Raw genomic sequence first — 16,718 nt, 5'->3', positions numbered from 1 at the left:
CTCCAGCCATGGAGCTCTGCGCGAGATGGGCTCGATAGATGGTGTTTAAATCATCCGGGTAGTCAACACTTAAGGAAGAGTTGCCTCACGAGATCCCCGGGACCGCTGTGCCTATGGCCGTGTTCCAGGCAGCACCCGACTGGGCGGCCAGGGCAGTGGTCGAACCCTCAGCGAACCTCAAGACTGTAGCCCAGTCCCTTTCAGGTCAGAATCGGCTATCTTTGTAGCGGTAGGAAACCTCCGCGGGAAATGGAGGTTTTCGAGGAGGGCCTGTTTGAACTTTGAGACAACATAATCCCCCGGCATACTGTCGTCATCGAGTAAAGGCCTGCCAATCAACCCCTCCATGCAATTGACGACAGCACTCATGAAGCCATGCTCAGTTGCACTCTTACTCTCATAGTCTGTCAGGAAGCACAGCTTAGACCTTGCTTCAACACGATTGTTGAACAGGTTCAGAAGCGCCGTTTCGCTGTCCCGGGTGCTACCGATCCAGGTGCGAGTGAAATAGTCGTTGACATGACACCTTCAAGCACAAAGCGTCCAACGCGATCAGGGAACATGGCAATAAAAGCCTAGCCCAGGAAAGAGCCTTGAGAAACACCCCAGTTGTTGAGCTTGCGACCTTGGCCATGGGCCTTGACGGTAGAAAGCAGATCTAACGATAAAGAGTGTCCCGATAACCAGCCATAGTCTTTCTCGGTTTTATAACAGAGATCGACCAGGACGGCTGACTCCCCCCACACGAGACTCTGAAGTACTTCCCATGTATCAGTCTCGGCCGATTCTGACTCGTTGCATGGGAATGGGGAGGTCAAGACTGGAAAATGGTGACGAGGAGGATGCTTTGGGGCCTCGTGATTGAACAACTGCTCAAACGTACGTGAGTTCGTGCACATTGGAGGAATACTCATCTCGTGAAATTTTGTCAAGTCTTATATTACACTTGTGGAAAAGACGATCACCAAAGTGGTTGGCGGGATGACTGACGATCATACATGCGACGGGACAACATCCATGGTGCATTGCCCAGTCACGGCATAGCAAATGCAGAAAGAAGCGACACCTGTACGAGATGCAAGGAATGAAGAAAAGGTACGGGATTCGCGGGATTTGCCATCCAATTATCTCGAGACTTTAATAAGCCTAAGTTGTCGGATCAGTGCCTTGGTTGTTCAAGCCAATGCTTGGCGAGTTGGTTGACCGCTGGGTATGACCAAACCGGGTGACTTGCTTGCAGATGGCTAAGAAGGAGACTGCCCTGTTGCCACCCATCTTGTGACTTGGCCCGGGACTTTGCAATCGCAATTTGGAATCTCGATGTCTATCTCCATTGGCGGGTTAGAGATAGTCAACTTATAGAACCACATTGGGTGACAACTGCTCTTAGGACACGGTCGTATGTCGCTAAAACAGGCCTTCACATGTGTGCTAGCTAGCTTCGAACACGAGCGGTGTGAGCCGAGCTACGATAATGCCGACCGCCACAGCAACAAAGGCCTGAAGGCCGAAGGTACTAGCCAGGGGCATTGCTATGTTTCCTCCTACAACCCAACTTTTCTGGGCTTCTTCTTCCTTTGGAACTCGCACTAGACTCACGGCAGTCAGACACCAGAGGAAGGATGACAGGAGCTAATGTCAATGTTTCAGAATATGCGCTTAGTCAGAGCACATGAAACGAGCAAGCGAAATTGGCCCCGGACACGAGATCAAGGTAATTTCCACCATCCTCGCTTGTGTGTGTGGATATCGTTTCGATCAGTTATCAGCTTCACGACCAAACAAAGCCAACAGAAATGGTTCTAACGCGTCATCAAAGACGGTCGCTCTCTGCTAGGCTTGAGAACCTGGCACCAGAACTGTTGCGCCGCATCTTTGAGTGCTTCTGCCTCCACTGTCATGGTCGACCTGACCTCCCATTTTGGAGCCTACATGAGCCCACGAGCTTGGAAGCAACGGTATCTGCGGACTCGTCGACATATTGGCAGGGCCGCCAGGCTCTGCACAGCCTCTGCCTCGTCTCGAGACGGTTCCGCGATGTCGCTCAGGGTGTCCTCTTTCATGAGTTCATCATTCCGGTCGGTCGCCAGCCCACATCGCTGCACCGACGCGTAGAGCCCTTTCTTCGGACTCTAGCATCACGGCCAGATCTCGCCCAAGTGGTGTGTACCGTGGCCTTGGATGAATACCTATCGCTGCGATTAGACGTTGAGTACGCTCGAGAGATGGTTAAAGAAGCCTTGCACTCTTTGGGCACCAACTTTGCTCATTTTTGGGAACGAAGAAAACAGTGCCAAGAGCCAGAACGCCACCCGGCATGCTTTGAGATCTCGCAGAGGTTCATACTTGGACAACTTCAGCCCGGAGACTCGAGCAGTGAATATGTACAAGGGCTTGTTATGGCTGAGATTCTCGTCCTTCTGGTCGCCATGCTCCCAAATCTACAACATCTCATTCTTCGCGATCATCTCTTCCCGCAGGTAGTCTTCCCTGCGGCAGCCAGTGCACTTGGCATCACCAAAATCCCTCTCAAGACACTTGACGCAACGGTGGTGCCTTCTTCGATCCTGGCTGTTGCGCCAGATCTCGAGACGGTTCATGTAGGCCCTCAAGACTCTTACCCCAAGATGCCAAGTGTCAAAGGGGTTTACTTCTGTGGCCATGGAAGTGACGACAATATTAATGTCAAGAAGATCATCTCTTCGTGCTCTAGCGCTCTTTCTACCTTTTCGTACCAAACAACCTTTATCTGGTCATCTGTCGACCAGAGCGTGGCCAAGATGTTGCAGCCGCGACCAGCAGTGGAACTTCTCACCGATGTCTGCACAAGTCTGCGATCCTTGCATCTTGACATGCGTTTCAGGGTTGCTTTTGACAGAGACTCGCAAGTTGAGTCAATGCCGAGTTTAAAACAGTTCATCGTGTTGGAGGAGCTGCTCCTTACCACCAACTCGGTATATAATGGATCAAGCTCAACGGTATCCGACGAGGATGTTCTTGTGCATCTTCTTCCCCAAAGCATCAAATCTGTTACATTCGTTGACCCCGAGTTTCCTCCTCCACCCGAACGCCTTCGTCGGGGCTTTCTTGGTCTGGCCGATGCCAGGAGAGATAATGGCCTATTTCCAAACCTCAAAGCTTTGCGATGCGACTCAAGTCAGATCTGCGACGATGGAGTAATCAAGCATTTCTTTTCCCAGGTAGGGGTAGACTTTAAGTATCAAGAGTTTCCCACACGAAGCTGGAGCTATTCCAGAGATCCCCTACCCGCCGAGTCTCCCCGGCTTGCGATTGAAGCTTATCTGAGGGAGTTGGAACATTACAGCCATGGGCCTCTTCCTTATCATTTGGACGAGGATTTAGACGAGGATTTGTAACGGCACGATGGATCAGATATACGCCGGAAGGCGGAAAACTGAGCAGGCTGGGGGTGTGTACAAACTTGGTGAGATCTCATAGGGGCCATGTTTGGTGTCAGAGCCGATGAAATATGGAGGGGGCTCCCATATGATCGATATGAAGAGGGTAGTCTCATATGTTACGTCATGCCTTTCAATGTTTCTGGGCCAACAGACGCGCGAAGGAGCATCATAGCTTGTCCATCATGCTGTGGAGACCGGGAGTGGGCACCAAGCGAGAGTAACGCGAAGTGCTGCTAGGAGACAACGACCTGGTCAGTCAAGCAATGTCATTGAGTCCACGAGGCACATTCAGGTGCTATAAAGAAGACCAAAAGAGATGGCAGCCTCCAAAAGGGAGACCCTCAGCAGGCGGTGATAGGAAGCCACGAAGTGCAAAAAACATACAACAGCGGGGATTCGCTGGTCGTCACCGACCCAACTACTAATCCGCCCCTCACCGGCTTATCTATGGGAGAGCGGACGGGATCCCGAGTTCTCCGGTGGGTATGGTCGTATGTGCTAGGGAGAGGCTAAGATTGCGTTCATAAGGGGCAGAGGGGGCTTCACGATAGTTGCGCGGGAAACGCGGGTCCTCATGGCGGATGCCCGCCCAGTGTTATTTCTATCCCCTTCAATAGGCTTAAAAATGACGGCCCTTTTATTTAATTTCGGAAACAGGATCAATTTAAGCAATATGGCAATCTACAGTTGAGAAACGGCGGCAGCTATTCCCCCGCCATCGTTGCGGACGCCCCCATCCAATGGCGTTGAAGCTTGAGCACAACATCAACCAGATACCTGATTTGAGCGGCTCAAGCGCCGAAACTAGCAATCACTTGTTCGTGCCGTAGATTTACCATGAGTTAACATACCACAGCTAACAAATTGGAGCCAACAAGCTCAAAGGAGCCCCGTCTCACCTTATAGGTTTCCTGGACCGTCAAGTCCCACAACGCATCCATGGTAAGCTCTGGCTCCTTCGGGGGAATATTTTACCGCTGTCCAGAATTCTTCATGTCGATCCTCACAGCATCGCCTGCTTTAATCCCTCGTGCCCCTCATTATCCGCACCTACGCCTCCTCTCACATTGCCATTACACAACATTATTGAACCATCAGCCATGGCGTTCACATTATACGATGCAACCATTGTGGATGCAAAGACCATCCTTGAGACTTTGGATGGTCTCCTCAAGAAAGCAGAGGAGCAACCCAACGCGGAAAGTTTCCTAAAAGCGCGGCTCTACGAGGATATGAACCCCCTCACCTTCCAGATCCACGCAGCCACAAGGTTCACAGAGCTCGTCCTTGCCAGGCTCACCGGGAGGGAAGCCGTGCAGTATGAGGACAACCTCGTCTCATACGCCGACATGCACGCACGCATCGCCGAGGTTCTGGCGACCCTTGAAAAGGCGGACAAGGATACTGTCAACCGATATGGAGAGGAGGTTTTGCCGACAGCTTTGCCATCTGCAGGGACAATGGACATCAGTGGGAAGGCGTTTGCCAAGGGAGCAGCGATTCCCAACATCTACTTTCACCTAAACATGACTTATGCCATCTTGAGAAAGGAGGGAGTGCCTTTGGGAAAGAAGGACTATGCGATGGGGTTTGCCATGGATCATATTCTCAAGCCGAAGCAATGAATGACATCATATCGTTTTGAAGGAGAATAGCTCAGATAAATGGGTCTTGTCTAGCACAACACATCCATGCTTTACCGCTGGTTACTGCGCAGATTACTATTCACGGAAGATTTGACACGAGTAAATATTCGGTGAGGAAGAACTGAGTTCCACATCATATGTTGTTTATGAAAACATGGGCAAGCAAAGCCTCGGAGGCGGATACTCAAGAGCGAGCGGAGAATATTGCTGGCGATCTCCGTGATTTCTGTTGAAATGGGGGCTTGCAACATCTGACTTTACTGCCAAAGGATGGAACACGACGAGACAAAATAAGAACAGCGTGATAATACGAAATGGACCATTTTAATACAAAATAAATATGTAAAATACCATCTTAATTAATGTTATATATGCTGTACATCGACAATGATATTATTTCCTCCTATTATTCTCAAAACAATAACAAGTTGTCTAGGTGTAGGGTAGGAATCAGAGTCGGAGCCACCGCCTTTAAAATGGAGTCGGTCGGAGTTTTCTTGTCCCCCACCGACAAAAACCGGGCCTCTGCCTGCACTTTACTTCCTCCAATCAGCAAACAGATGTGACAGTCAAGACCGGATGATTGTGAGGCGGGAAATCATTCAGGGGTAAGATTGTTTCTGTCAATGCAGGCGCAGGCGCAGGCCCGTCAGCTCAAAGTGCCGTGTTCATGGGTCGACCATGGAGACGGGATTGTCAACTCCACTGTGTTTACTCGACCAATATTGCGGTGTGAAGATGGCTTCTATACGCGATTTTCTATCTGCTTGCCTCTGTTGACAAAGATCATCAAGCTTAAACTTTGCATCTACACTAGGGACTACCCGTGGTCGCAGCATCGGAAGTCGGTGCATCGGTCATCTCTTAGCGGGCACATCTCGATGAACCTTCTCTTCAATAGAGTTCAACTGTGTCTAGCGGTCTGCCCGAGGTGCATGTCAGCCTCCCAGGATCCTCCAGACTGGGCGGTCGGCCGTGAGAACCCAGCTCACTGGTGGAACTCTCCACGGCTCGATGTTTATGCAACCGCAGACGTTGTATGAAGGAGTCAACCGTCTTGACGGATGGATGACGGACTTCCGAAGCTGCCGTTTACAACAACAAACTTCTCCAGGGCAATACGAGGCGATCCAATCGGTTCTCTCAGCTCTCGGAACCGTGTGGTCGGGCCATCTAAATCCGGCATGATGCCCCCCTGGGCTGCCACTTTCGACCTACCGTTTTCTGCATCAGACCGGCGTCACGTCGTTGGCTAATTCAAAGGGGGCGAGCGTCGCATGGGGCTCAAACATGGTTAACCTTAACAAGCTTAAGCATTAGCACCAATAGCTTATCCAGGTTGTCGCATGGATGCGTAGGATGGGGCGGACAGGGGGTCCCGCCCTATCATGAAGCTTATTTCACACTCTAGTGGTGGAAATACTGCCCCGGGGATCCTCAAAGAGTAAACTAGAAACACGGCCGTGCCACGAGTTCTTCCGCCGTGTCCCCTCGCCGAGACTGGAGATTGCTGCGGAGCAAAGGCCCGCCGGGAGGACCGATAGGCATCGGCCACGATGGCTGGACGAGGAGCCATCGTGCGACGCCGACAGCCCGGAGGCTCGATATAAAGATGTGTGAATGTCGCCTGGATAGCTTTTGATTCAGCACCTCAACTCAACGCACTCTCATCAATCCATTCACTTGCCTGCTTCTTCAACCACTCAACCAACAACCTCATCTCTTCTACAACCGCCAACATGCACGCTCCCAGCATCGTCACTGTCCTCGCCGCCCTCCCCGCGGCCATGGCTTGCCTCGGCTACACCGGCGGTGTCCCCAAGGCTACTGGCAGCAAGTCTCTGAGCGCCCCCAAGACCCTCAAGAAGGGTGAGGTTTTCGATGCCGGCTGGGTCCGGTACGACCGTGGTGTGAAGTGCACTGGTCAGGCTGAGGGTGGTAAGTTGTCACTGGTCCGAACAATCCAAGCAGCACATTCTAAGTCTACTTCTAGGTTCCAAGGATGCCGTCTTCATCCTCGAGGACGGTGCTACTCTCCGAAACGTCATCATCGGTGCCAACCAGCGTGAGGGTATTCACTGCAAGGGCTCCTGCAACATCGAGTTCGCCTGGTTCGAGGATGTCTGCGAGGATGCCATCTCCATCCTTGGCAGCGGCACCGCCAACATCATCGGTGGTGGTGCTTACCACGCCTCCGACAAGGTTATCCAACACAACGGCTGCGGTCACGTCAACATCGTCAACTTCTACGCCAACGACTACGGCAAGGTCTACCGATCTTGCGGCAACTGCAAGGGCAACACCAACTGCAAGCGCTCCGTGCACATGGAGGGCACCACCGCCGTCAAGGGTGGTGAGCTTATTGGCATCAACACCAACTACGGTGACAAGGCCACCTACTCCAACAACTGCTACCCCAAGACCCAGTGCCAGGGTTACAAGGGCTGCGACAAGGCCAAGGGCGAGTGCGAGCCCTCCAAGGCCGCCAAGTGCTAAATGGCTTGTTGATGGGCTGTGCGCTTTGAGTTGTTCGTTTTCTTCTTCTATGATACCATTGCCGGCATCTTTGTATCTGTTTTGACACTATAGAGTGGTGGATCGCTACCTGTACATATTATCTTAGCGATGTATATAAAAGTAACCCGCAGGCTTGGTCCTGCATGTACCCATAAATCTGTCTCATGCTGGGTTTGCAATGTGACCTCCGCTTGATCTTGATGGCCATGTCCTCAGAGGGAAATGGTAACTTGAGCCAGCTTGGTAGTGGCAGTGATGTACTAGGCTAATTCTCAGAATAGACACTGTAAGACTTGAACGTGGTGTTGTAAATAGGGCAGAGAATGAATGTTGGACCAGGAGAGATTGACTTGTGTGCTTTTTGTTGGCTATTAGATACCTTGGACAAATAACGACCTCTTGCTTCTCCTGTAGAGCCAGCTAATACAGGTTTGACCAGTTGCATCTGAATGATTGCCAATCCAAGCAAGTCCCTTGAGCTCTTCGGCTGACGTTCATCAGCTCTACCGCCCCTTACAAGTCCTTGCGCATTTGTTTCGCCTTCTTCATTTCCTTCATCTCCTGGTCATAAGCATTGGCCTGGTCAAAGTTGCGGATAAAGTCGTAGTAGAACTTGGCCATGTTCACATGCTCACTCATCAGAAGCTTTTCATTAATGCCGTGGATGTTGCCGAACGACTTGAGGCTCCCAGGACTCCACCTGTAAATGTTCCTTGTCAGATCTATAAGAGCCCAATGTTAGCCAAAATAATTCACGTCCCAGGATCAGAGTACCTACCAAGGTAGTGTCGAGTATCAGTGTTGCCTGTCATGGCGCCAGGGGCTGGGACGACGTTGGTGCCCCGCTGAGCAAGGGAGTGGCGGATGGTGCCAGTGAATATATCCCAGACATGGCCCTTAGTGGGAGAGACAGGCGTGGGGTAGTGCTTTTCCCTTGCCTCCAAGATGAGCTTGCCGCTGTATTCAGGCTCCCAGAAAGGCCTTGGGGTTTCGCTCTCAGGGGAGATGCCATGAGCCTCAAGATATTGCATATAGTCTCGATCGCCTTTGAAGGCCTCGACTTGAAGGTTGTACTTCCGGGCCACGCCATAGGCTAGTTTTGCGATGCGGTGTTGGATACCGCCCACGCTGTCCTGAGGTGCAAATCGGTGGTTGACTCCCATGCTGACAAACTCGGGTAGGGACGTTATCTTATTCCCTCCACAGAAAGAGCCAACGGCTTGTGATGTCTGGATGCTGTACTGCTTCTCAGGCGAGACCTTGGCCCAAAGTTGAGCTGCTCCTCTGAGGTCGCCCCAGCGGATCATTTGAGTGAGGGCAGGGAGGGCTCGAGGTGTGTAGCGAGTGAAGCAAACCAATCCCTCATGTACAGGGCCATTCTCGAGGATCTGAGGACTGAAAGGATTATCCTCCAGTGCGATGACAACATCTGCCATCATGCCAATGGCCGTGTTCGGAGTAGGGGTAGCGCTGTGACCACCGACAACACTGAGGTCGAACCACACGTCCAGGTAGCCCTTTTCATAGACGGCAGGGAGAGCATATAGCGTGTCACCGACCTTCTCTAGGCCAGCGCCACCTTCGTCAATAATGACAGCGATCCCGTCCTCTCCGTATCTCTCCTGCAGGTGCTTCGAGATCTCACCCGCTCCGCGACGACCGGAGCACTCCTCGTCAAAACCAAAGGCAAAGACAACAGTGCGGGTTGGTTGGTAGTCTTGCTGAGAAAGAAGAGCTTCCATGGCAGACATCATGGCGGTGATGGCTGACTTGTCTGAGGAGCCACGGCCGTAAAGGTATCCGGTAGACTTCTTGTAGTAGCCACCGAACGGCGGGTACTCCCACCGATCAAGGGTTTCTTCCTCGACTGGCACCACGTCTTGGTGGGCGGTCAGGAGGATCGGGGCAAGACTATCATCGGACCCCTTGACAGTGTAAACGAGCCCGAGCTGGTTGATAGTCTCTACCGCAGCATATTTGTGCCTTGATTTCATGCTGTTAGTCTATGCTCCTCATCTTAAGGTTCATGTTGAATGTCTTACACGGTCGGATAAGTCTCCTTCATGAGGTCGGGGATTTCACGGAAAGGCTTCCATCGTTCGTCCTCATCCACATCTCCTAAGTCGTCATAACAAACCGAGGGAATTTGGACAAACGGCTGATGGCGCTTGGCCAAGGTCTCGATTGCATCACCGCCCGAGAACAGGTCGTCCGAGCTCACCAACCCGTCCTCCGAGGGGTCCATGGGGCGAGAGAGCTCGCAACTAAGCCATGAGACGTCGGGTTTTGTTTCATGCCTTGTCCCAGGCTTCTTTTCAACCTCGGCTTTTGCGTTTAGCCCAAGGCGGTATTGCTTTTCGTTGGTGAAGGCAAGGGAAGACACGTCGCTCGCTGCAGCGAGGACGGCAAGGCTCCAAGCGGAGGGTCTCATATTGAGGAGTGTGGTGGGTAAATTATGCTTTGCGGGTTAACAAGAAGAATAAAACGTCAATTAGGGATGATGGTCATGTAATCTGGAGCGCCGGTTGGAGCACTCTTATACTCCCCCATGTCTTGGGACACACTCGTCTGGCCTGTCGGTCCTCAGTCGACAGCTTCGTGTCTGACACAACCGGTCTAACGCCGTGGTGCCTCACCTGCAATCCGGGCCGCGTAACTACCTACGCGTTGTTTTGATCTTCATCCTGTTCGATGTTTCACGACAGACACTCGAGAGACGGAAAGATGCTGAGGGACCCAAGGTACTTGCAGATGGCCTGTTTCGAGTTCATCCCTCTACCACATTCTGCAGGCTCGTTCATGACTTGGCAGTTGGCCCGCAAAGAATCGGCATATGCGTTGACCATGTCTCACAACCCCTCTCGCTCGGGGACGAATCGCCATCCTGACATGAAGCTGTTCCACTCAATGGTGATGGATGAACTTCCGTCCACAGAATGTGGAGTAGATATTCTCTCAATACCCCGCAGATGCACATCAACGAGTGGATACAACCATCTTGTCCGGCGATCGAGGCTCGAAGGCGATCTTCTCCACCTGGGATGCATGTAGGTTGAGGCGGGAGAGCTCGTATTGAATGCTGTTTCGCTGTAGTTGGCCGTGGGTTCGACTGAGGCAGATCTGGTCAGATAGGTAGGTCGATCAGCTCGGTTCTTGTCTTGGCTCTGAATAGGGCATTAAATATATGGACCTATAAACTCACAATTAGGTATCGTTGAAGGCGCGAGAGACGAAATACAGATGCTCGGTCCGGAACGAATCGTAGAGCGCATGGCTGCATGCTTGCATGTTCATCGTCCCGTCCCGTCTTGGCACCTCCACTGGAGCTAGCCTTGACGAGAGACTGGCCTCAGTAGGATGACTGCATTGCTCCTTGAACATCAAGACCTCGAAAGCCGTCTCACTCCCACCGGCCTACAGAACATCACCTAGGCGAACAAGAAATTCACTCGGTCACACCATCAGGTACAAGAGGCGTCAGTAGCTCTGGTGATGACAGACGGGATCGCAACCGCTGTGCCTAGCGTACAGACATCTAGGCCTGCAGATATGGGGCTGTAAGGGTGCGCTCTGCCGCCCCAGCTTCTCCATAGCCATGCAGCGTCAATTGAAAGCTCGTGTCATATCTGCAGCTTGTGAGATCCTCACTCTGCAAAATATGACGAATCAATCCAATCTGAACGCTGCCCATGTCTCACTCGAACTCAAGGCTCGTCGTATCCACTCACTTCTGGCGTCACGATCAGAGCCCTGTCGCCAAGCGTTTACCTGCACACTACTCTTTTCGGCCACAATGGGGCGACTCTCGGCCGGTATCATGAAAGTTGGTGGAGCAGAGATCTAGGTCCCCTCCCCGAGAGGCCTCGGCACTGTTATGAAGTCAAACCCCAACATCTCTCAGTGCACCTTGGTCTCACCGGCCATGTCTCTCGCCGCGTATAGTGTTCCGAAGTACAGCCTGCAGAATAGATCGACTTGTCTCTTTTTGGGTATTTCTGCGCATGCCCTGGATGCACCTGTGCGCTGCTCTCTCTGAACGGGTCCTTGGCTGCACCGGGGCCGTCGGAGATGATCTTCACCAGGCTCCGAATCTTGCGGTTTGCGATGCTATAGGCATTGGCATACTGTTGAATCATTCTCTGGAAAGCAGACATGTAGAATAATCTCACGTAGAGTATCCCATAACATGAGAAACGAAGGAGCATCTTGATACGCCGAGTGAAGCTGTTTCAGGGCAGCCATAGAATGTTTTTTTCCTCGGGTGGAGATGGATGTCTCGTCCCATTCTCAGTCGCCGGGGTCTTTTGGTTTCATCGTTATGGAACGAAGCACACAAGCTGTACCTCTTACACCTGGATGGGTCGACTGGTAATGGAACTCGGAAGGGAAGGCATAGAGGATACAACCACCAGCTGCCTCACCTCACCTCCTTACACGAACAACAAACCCAACACCTCCATCATGTCCATCCATCCATCCAGCATCAATCAACAATGGCGCATTTTCAGTATCGACATCCACTCAATCAGCTCCGATCACAAGCGGTCGAGCAACCATAGACCCCCTCGAACCCTTCAATGGGCACGATGGCGATTATCTCAGCTTTCACCCTTCATCCCTGCCGCTTGCTCCCCTCAAGCGCCAATGCGATAACACAGCGGTCTTCTGGTTTAGTTATCCCATCAAGGGCCGGGCTTCAACTATAACAAAGAACACAGTAGCCAGTCTATCCACGATAGACCCAACATTCCCGCAGACATTGCACGGAGTCCCCAACACACACATCCCAGCCAGTTTTCGCTTTCGAGCCCTGTCCATCCCTGATACAATTCTCTCACTCACTGACATCTACATAGTCGATAAAGTCCACCAAGCTCGTAAGCGCATCATATCGAGTTGGGTACAGGATCCCCGCTGACTCTATCGAAGGCAGCGAAGCAGTGACGATGGCCTCAATGGCTGGTATCTGCACGGGGCTTACTCCGGTTCCAATGAGCGAAGCCAAGTCTGGCATGCAGGTGGCTACCGAATCAGCCCTGTTGGTCGCCGTCTTGATCATCCCCTCCCACCGGATGTGACAAGGATCGCCGGTCCATGCCTGACTGAATCAAGGAACAACAGAGACACGTTACTGGACATCACCGCCATAAACCATTGCTACCGTAACAATATCCATCAGATGAAAAGAACTGTCCACTCTCGTCTTTTCAACAATTGCAGTCGTCCTCCGAGCTCCCTCAGAAACAACACCATAGGGAACTAGGCCTGTCATCAAGACGCCAAAATGCCGCAAAACTTGGTTGACGAGACCGAGGGAAAAGAATTCCCCGAGAGGGTCAGCCACGAGAAGGATCTCTGCGCCTTGGGCCACTCGTTCCTCGCTGTTCTCAATGTGATGGCGCTCATTCTAGCCTCCCTCGCATACAGCCAGAACCAGTCGAAAAAGCCCGCTGAGCTTGCACTCTGCGTGTTGTTATGAATCATTTGGCTCGAGATTTTGGATTTACGTACTAACAGAAATGCAGACAGGCATCTTTGTCCCCTTCATCTTTGCCTCTGTGTGGCTCATCATCAGTACTAAACCTAGCGATAAAAGGGCTGTGACCAAACTGATATTTGTGGCTGTTGTTGTCACTTTCTACTGTCTCTTGTCGTGAGTAAATCTTTGGTCAATGCAATACAGTACTAGCTGACAGGTCATAGTTTCGGTTTTGGTGTGGCTTTTGCAAAGCGGCTCATCAAGAATAAGGAATGGGGGCCCAAGATTACATTTCGGATTGCGTCGACTGTGATTAATCTGATAACCGTGTACGTTTCTTACACTGATATCCTCCGTAGACTGATGCTGAATGGGTATAGTCTTGTCGGATTTGTTATTATCTGGTTTCAACAGCGTCTGGGTGCTGCCATGCCAAGCTACCCCATCACACCAGGTGTGACAGCGTGAGCACATTTTAGGCAACCAATGGCCTGGCTATAACCCGGGGGTGAAATAACTGCCAAAATAGCCCTTGCAGGGAACGTCTTTTCAAGTGAATGGTTTGTGAGCGGATCTGTAATGCCGTCAGGAGGCGTTGGATGTTATCAAGTGATTGTTGTTGCCCAAGGCCAAAGCGAGGCCAATATGATAGCAACATATGAGAAAGATTGTGGATTAACAGGCTAAAGAAGCATTGCATATCTATTACTGCATTTGGGACTTGATATAGTCAATGTTATGACATGGTCGATGTGTGTAGCTGCTTGGGTGAACCATGTATGGCCGAGAATAGATGAAAGCAGCAACAGATACAGCACAGCGAATGCAGCTATATAATAAAGGCCAAGTTCTAGCTTTTGCGCCATGTTATTTACTAAAGATTCAATTATGCATCCACTGTTAGCATATCTCATGCTCAAAGTGCCCATTACCTGGGTTGTTCAAAACTTGACGCCCCTCTTTAGTGTATTGTGTGACTTGTCTTCAACCTTGACATATTAATGCTAAAACTGAGGTCTGCTTTTAATGAAAATCCTCTGATATAAGGTGCAGCGCTTCCTAGCCTCCTTAGAGGCAGTCACACCCTAGAAGGCCTATGCGCCTGGGTGCCTCGGTCCATTGGTGCCACTCTAGCTCTCCATTATCTCCGATCCGACCCCAGATATGTTCCATAAAGTCGATAGAGTTCTTGAAGGTCGTACTCTCGCTGCATTCAGCATCGTTCTCAATGGACTTCCATTCACTTCGAGTCATCCAGGGTTCCACTTCAACTAACCGTCGGTCTTCCAGGTAGAAAGCCACATCCTGTCCCTCTCTAGTTGTGAGTTTCCCAATATCCACAGCATACTTTCGCCTGATGCTGTAGTCCACAATCCAAACATTGGTCAGAGCGGTCTGGGACAAGATGCCAGCGACCTTCTCAATCATGTCGAGCCCCCACATCGGATCATATTCCAACGCGATGTTTTTGACAGTCTCAAAACCATGTATCGCAGATGCGATGGGGTGACGAGTAGTGAAGTTGAACCAATCAATTGTGTCCAAATTTACGGGTTGGAGCATGAAGAGGTCTCGGTGCGGAAAGACAGTAAAGAAATTCGTATGCCCTTCGAGGTCTATGAAGTGTCCCGTCAGCGGCATCTCGAGTTTCTCCTCGAATGGCATAGACCAGAAAGATCCCCAGTCTTTGTCCATAAGAGTTTTCCACCTGAGGCGGCTGAAATGGCGTTTCATGACGAGCCTGGACTCCTTGCAAGCGCTCCATAACCCTCTATCGACGAGGGTGACGCTAGCGAAGGAGTTCTTGGACCTTGAAATAGCAAGGCGGTGATCATCAGGGGAGCCATGGGGGAGGAAGACTTCAATATTCTTGCCAACGACGTTATCGTACTTTGGGCCATAGATTTGGAAGATGTGCACCCCTGGAAGGGGAAGTCGAATGGCGAGTTTCCATATTTGATTTCGAAGCTCCCAAGGGAGTTTGGTAAAGTGATTGAAAGTGTTTTCCATTTCGAAATGCTGAAAAGTAATCTGATCTTGGGTATATGGTGAGGAATGAGTGATGTGGCTGGGGACTTTGTTTATTTATTTGTAGAGGATAGCATCTATTTATACCTGCCTGCCTCGCCCAGCAGCTCGAAAGTCATGCTTAGTCGTCTGAGACACCACATACACTTAACTTCGCAAAGGGCGAAGCTTAAGGCAAACTTTCCCGCTGAAATTCTCAACCTGCACTGCACAACCCATCCCAGAACCTTGTCCAGAGTTTGCTTCAAGCAGGCAGAAGCCACTGTTTTGTAGCTTACTCTACTTTTGGTATCAAAAGAGCTGATTAAATCATCTATGATAGCCCGCTCAGTGCTTTAAGTACTGACCAAGTCCTTGGGTGAAGCTTGGTGCTTAGCACTTAGAAGCAGCCCTGATAAGAAGATGTGCTTGACCCAAAGCCCTATTGTAGCCGCTGTGGTTCATAAAGCCTTCTCAGTGACTCATTCTCCATAAAGTATGTCAGAAAACCAAAGACGTCGCACACTTGGGGGTATAAGGAACCGATGTCAGGCTCCCTCTTCTCTTGATCTTCTTTCAACCAACACAGCGCAAAACCAAAGGCAGCCATGAAACTGGTCAAGATCAACTTCAGCGACGTCGCAGATGACTGCAAGAATGGGCGTGCTACACGTTTCAACACCAGCTTCCATCCTGCAGACCAAGTCCCCGTCAATCTACCGATGCCTTCAGAGGCGCCTTATGCCTTCGCCCGGTGGCTTCCGCTAATCCTTCAGACCCGAAACGTCGCTCCGTCGGCGGTTCAGACGGTCCGCCTTTCTCGCGGCCAAGCTCGCCTCCTCGTGGATGCCGCAGCAACTTCCATTATCACGGGTGAGTTGAGCCACGCGCTCAAGGAAGATCTCAAGGATGAAGTCGCCCCTGCCTTTTCTTCTCTTCAATTCCCACCGGAGGGGCTCTTCATGCGCTTGACGGGCTGTTCGCCCAAAGATGGGAGATGGAGAGATCCCACTCGACCATCACTTCACTCCACGGACGACATCATTCTTCGTCTGACAACCTCGCATCGAGCACGTAACGATATTGTGAGCAGTCTCGAGTCCGGGTCGGAAACCGTCGACATCACACTATTGCCTTTCGATGCTCGGATGGACAGTAGGCGCGAATACCGAGCGTTCTGCTGTCCAAAAAGCGGAAACATCACGGCAGTGAGCCAATACTGCTGGCACAAGCCTTGGCTTTTCCACTGCAGACCGGGTACGGCGTTGGAGCCAGCGGCGGACAAGATTTGGGCTGGCATTGTTGCCCTTCATCAGCAAATCATGAACGACCTCAAGCCGGACGCCGAACTCGATAATCTCCTGCTCAGACAGGGGTTCACGTTTGACGTCTTGTACGACGAGGACAAGGGAACAACGGAGCTCGTTGAGCTGAATGTGTTTGGGGCGAGGAGTGGGTGTGGATCTTGTCTCTTCGACTGGGTCAATGACTTCTCCCTACTTTACGGAGAAGGCAAGGATGTGCAGTTTCGGGTCACTTATTGAGGTGAGACTGGTGGTTAACTGCAAAAATAAAGCAATCCAATTATTTGTGCAAGTGGGCGATATCAAAACTGGGCAGGTTTCAGAACCAACTCTCGTGTTGCGC

The 16,718-nt window shown here is 51.2% G+C and overlaps 7 protein-coding genes across 7 annotated transcripts; 5 read left to right on the top strand and 2 right to left on the bottom strand.

Annotated features, from left to right (window-relative positions):
* Nucleotides 1–1,796: 1,796 nt before the first annotated feature.
* Nucleotides 1,797–3,377, top strand: NCS54_00934300 (Hypothetical protein; the record flags this gene model as incomplete). Its single annotated transcript, XM_053154694.1, has 1 exon — nucleotides 1,797–3,377. One exon carries the CDS (start codon nucleotides 1,797–1,799, stop codon nucleotides 3,375–3,377), a length of 1,581 nt encoding a protein of 526 aa, XP_053010669.1.
* Nucleotides 3,378–4,522: 1,145 nt separating this feature from the next.
* On the top strand, nucleotides 4,523–5,047 carry NCS54_00934200 (Hypothetical protein; the record flags this gene model as incomplete). The annotated part of the gene is made up of 1 exon (XM_053154693.1): nucleotides 4,523–5,047. The coding sequence occupies one exon, from the start codon at nucleotides 4,523–4,525 to the stop codon at nucleotides 5,045–5,047; it is 525 nt and encodes a 174-aa protein (XP_053010668.1).
* A 1,760-nt stretch (nucleotides 5,048–6,807) lies between these two features.
* NCS54_00934100 (Pectate lyase) lies at nucleotides 6,808–7,564 on the top strand (the record flags this gene model as incomplete). Its single annotated transcript, XM_053154692.1, has 2 exons — nucleotides 6,808–7,006; nucleotides 7,062–7,564. 2 exons carry the CDS (start codon nucleotides 6,808–6,810, stop codon nucleotides 7,562–7,564), a joined length of 702 nt encoding a protein of 233 aa, XP_053010667.1.
* Nucleotides 7,565–8,098: 534 nt separating this feature from the next.
* Nucleotides 8,099–10,016, bottom strand: NCS54_00934000 (M20-dimer domain-containing protein; the record flags this gene model as incomplete). Its single annotated transcript, XM_053154691.1, has 3 exons — nucleotides 8,099–8,307; nucleotides 8,364–9,568; nucleotides 9,628–10,016. 3 exons carry the CDS (start codon nucleotides 10,014–10,016, stop codon nucleotides 8,099–8,101), a joined length of 1,803 nt encoding a protein of 600 aa, XP_053010666.1.
* A 2,853-nt stretch (nucleotides 10,017–12,869) lies between these two features.
* Nucleotides 12,870–13,532, top strand: NCS54_00933900 (Hypothetical protein; the record flags this gene model as incomplete). The annotated part of the gene is made up of 4 exons (XM_053154690.1): nucleotides 12,870–13,052; nucleotides 13,111–13,238; nucleotides 13,289–13,393; nucleotides 13,445–13,532. 4 exons carry the CDS (start codon nucleotides 12,870–12,872, stop codon nucleotides 13,530–13,532), a joined length of 504 nt encoding a protein of 167 aa, XP_053010665.1.
* A 600-nt stretch (nucleotides 13,533–14,132) lies between these two features.
* Nucleotides 14,133–15,074, bottom strand: NCS54_00933800 (2EXR domain-containing protein; the record flags this gene model as incomplete). Its single annotated transcript, XM_053154689.1, has 1 exon — nucleotides 14,133–15,074. The coding sequence occupies one exon, from the start codon at nucleotides 15,072–15,074 to the stop codon at nucleotides 14,133–14,135; it is 942 nt and encodes a 313-aa protein (XP_053010664.1).
* A 605-nt stretch (nucleotides 15,075–15,679) lies between these two features.
* Nucleotides 15,680–16,615, top strand: NCS54_00933700 (Hypothetical protein; the record flags this gene model as incomplete). The annotated part of the gene is made up of 1 exon (XM_053154688.1): nucleotides 15,680–16,615. The coding sequence occupies one exon, from the start codon at nucleotides 15,680–15,682 to the stop codon at nucleotides 16,613–16,615; it is 936 nt and encodes a 311-aa protein (XP_053010663.1).
* Between the last annotated feature and the right edge of the window lie 103 nt (nucleotides 16,616–16,718).

This window comes from Fusarium falciforme, chromosome 7 (assembly GCF_026873545.1).
Source record: "Fusarium falciforme chromosome 7, complete sequence".
Taxonomy (NCBI): domain Eukaryota; kingdom Fungi; phylum Ascomycota; class Sordariomycetes; order Hypocreales; family Nectriaceae; genus Fusarium; species Fusarium falciforme.
Note: the sequence above shows the minus strand (reverse complement) of the source record. Positions and strands in the feature narration are given on the sequence as shown.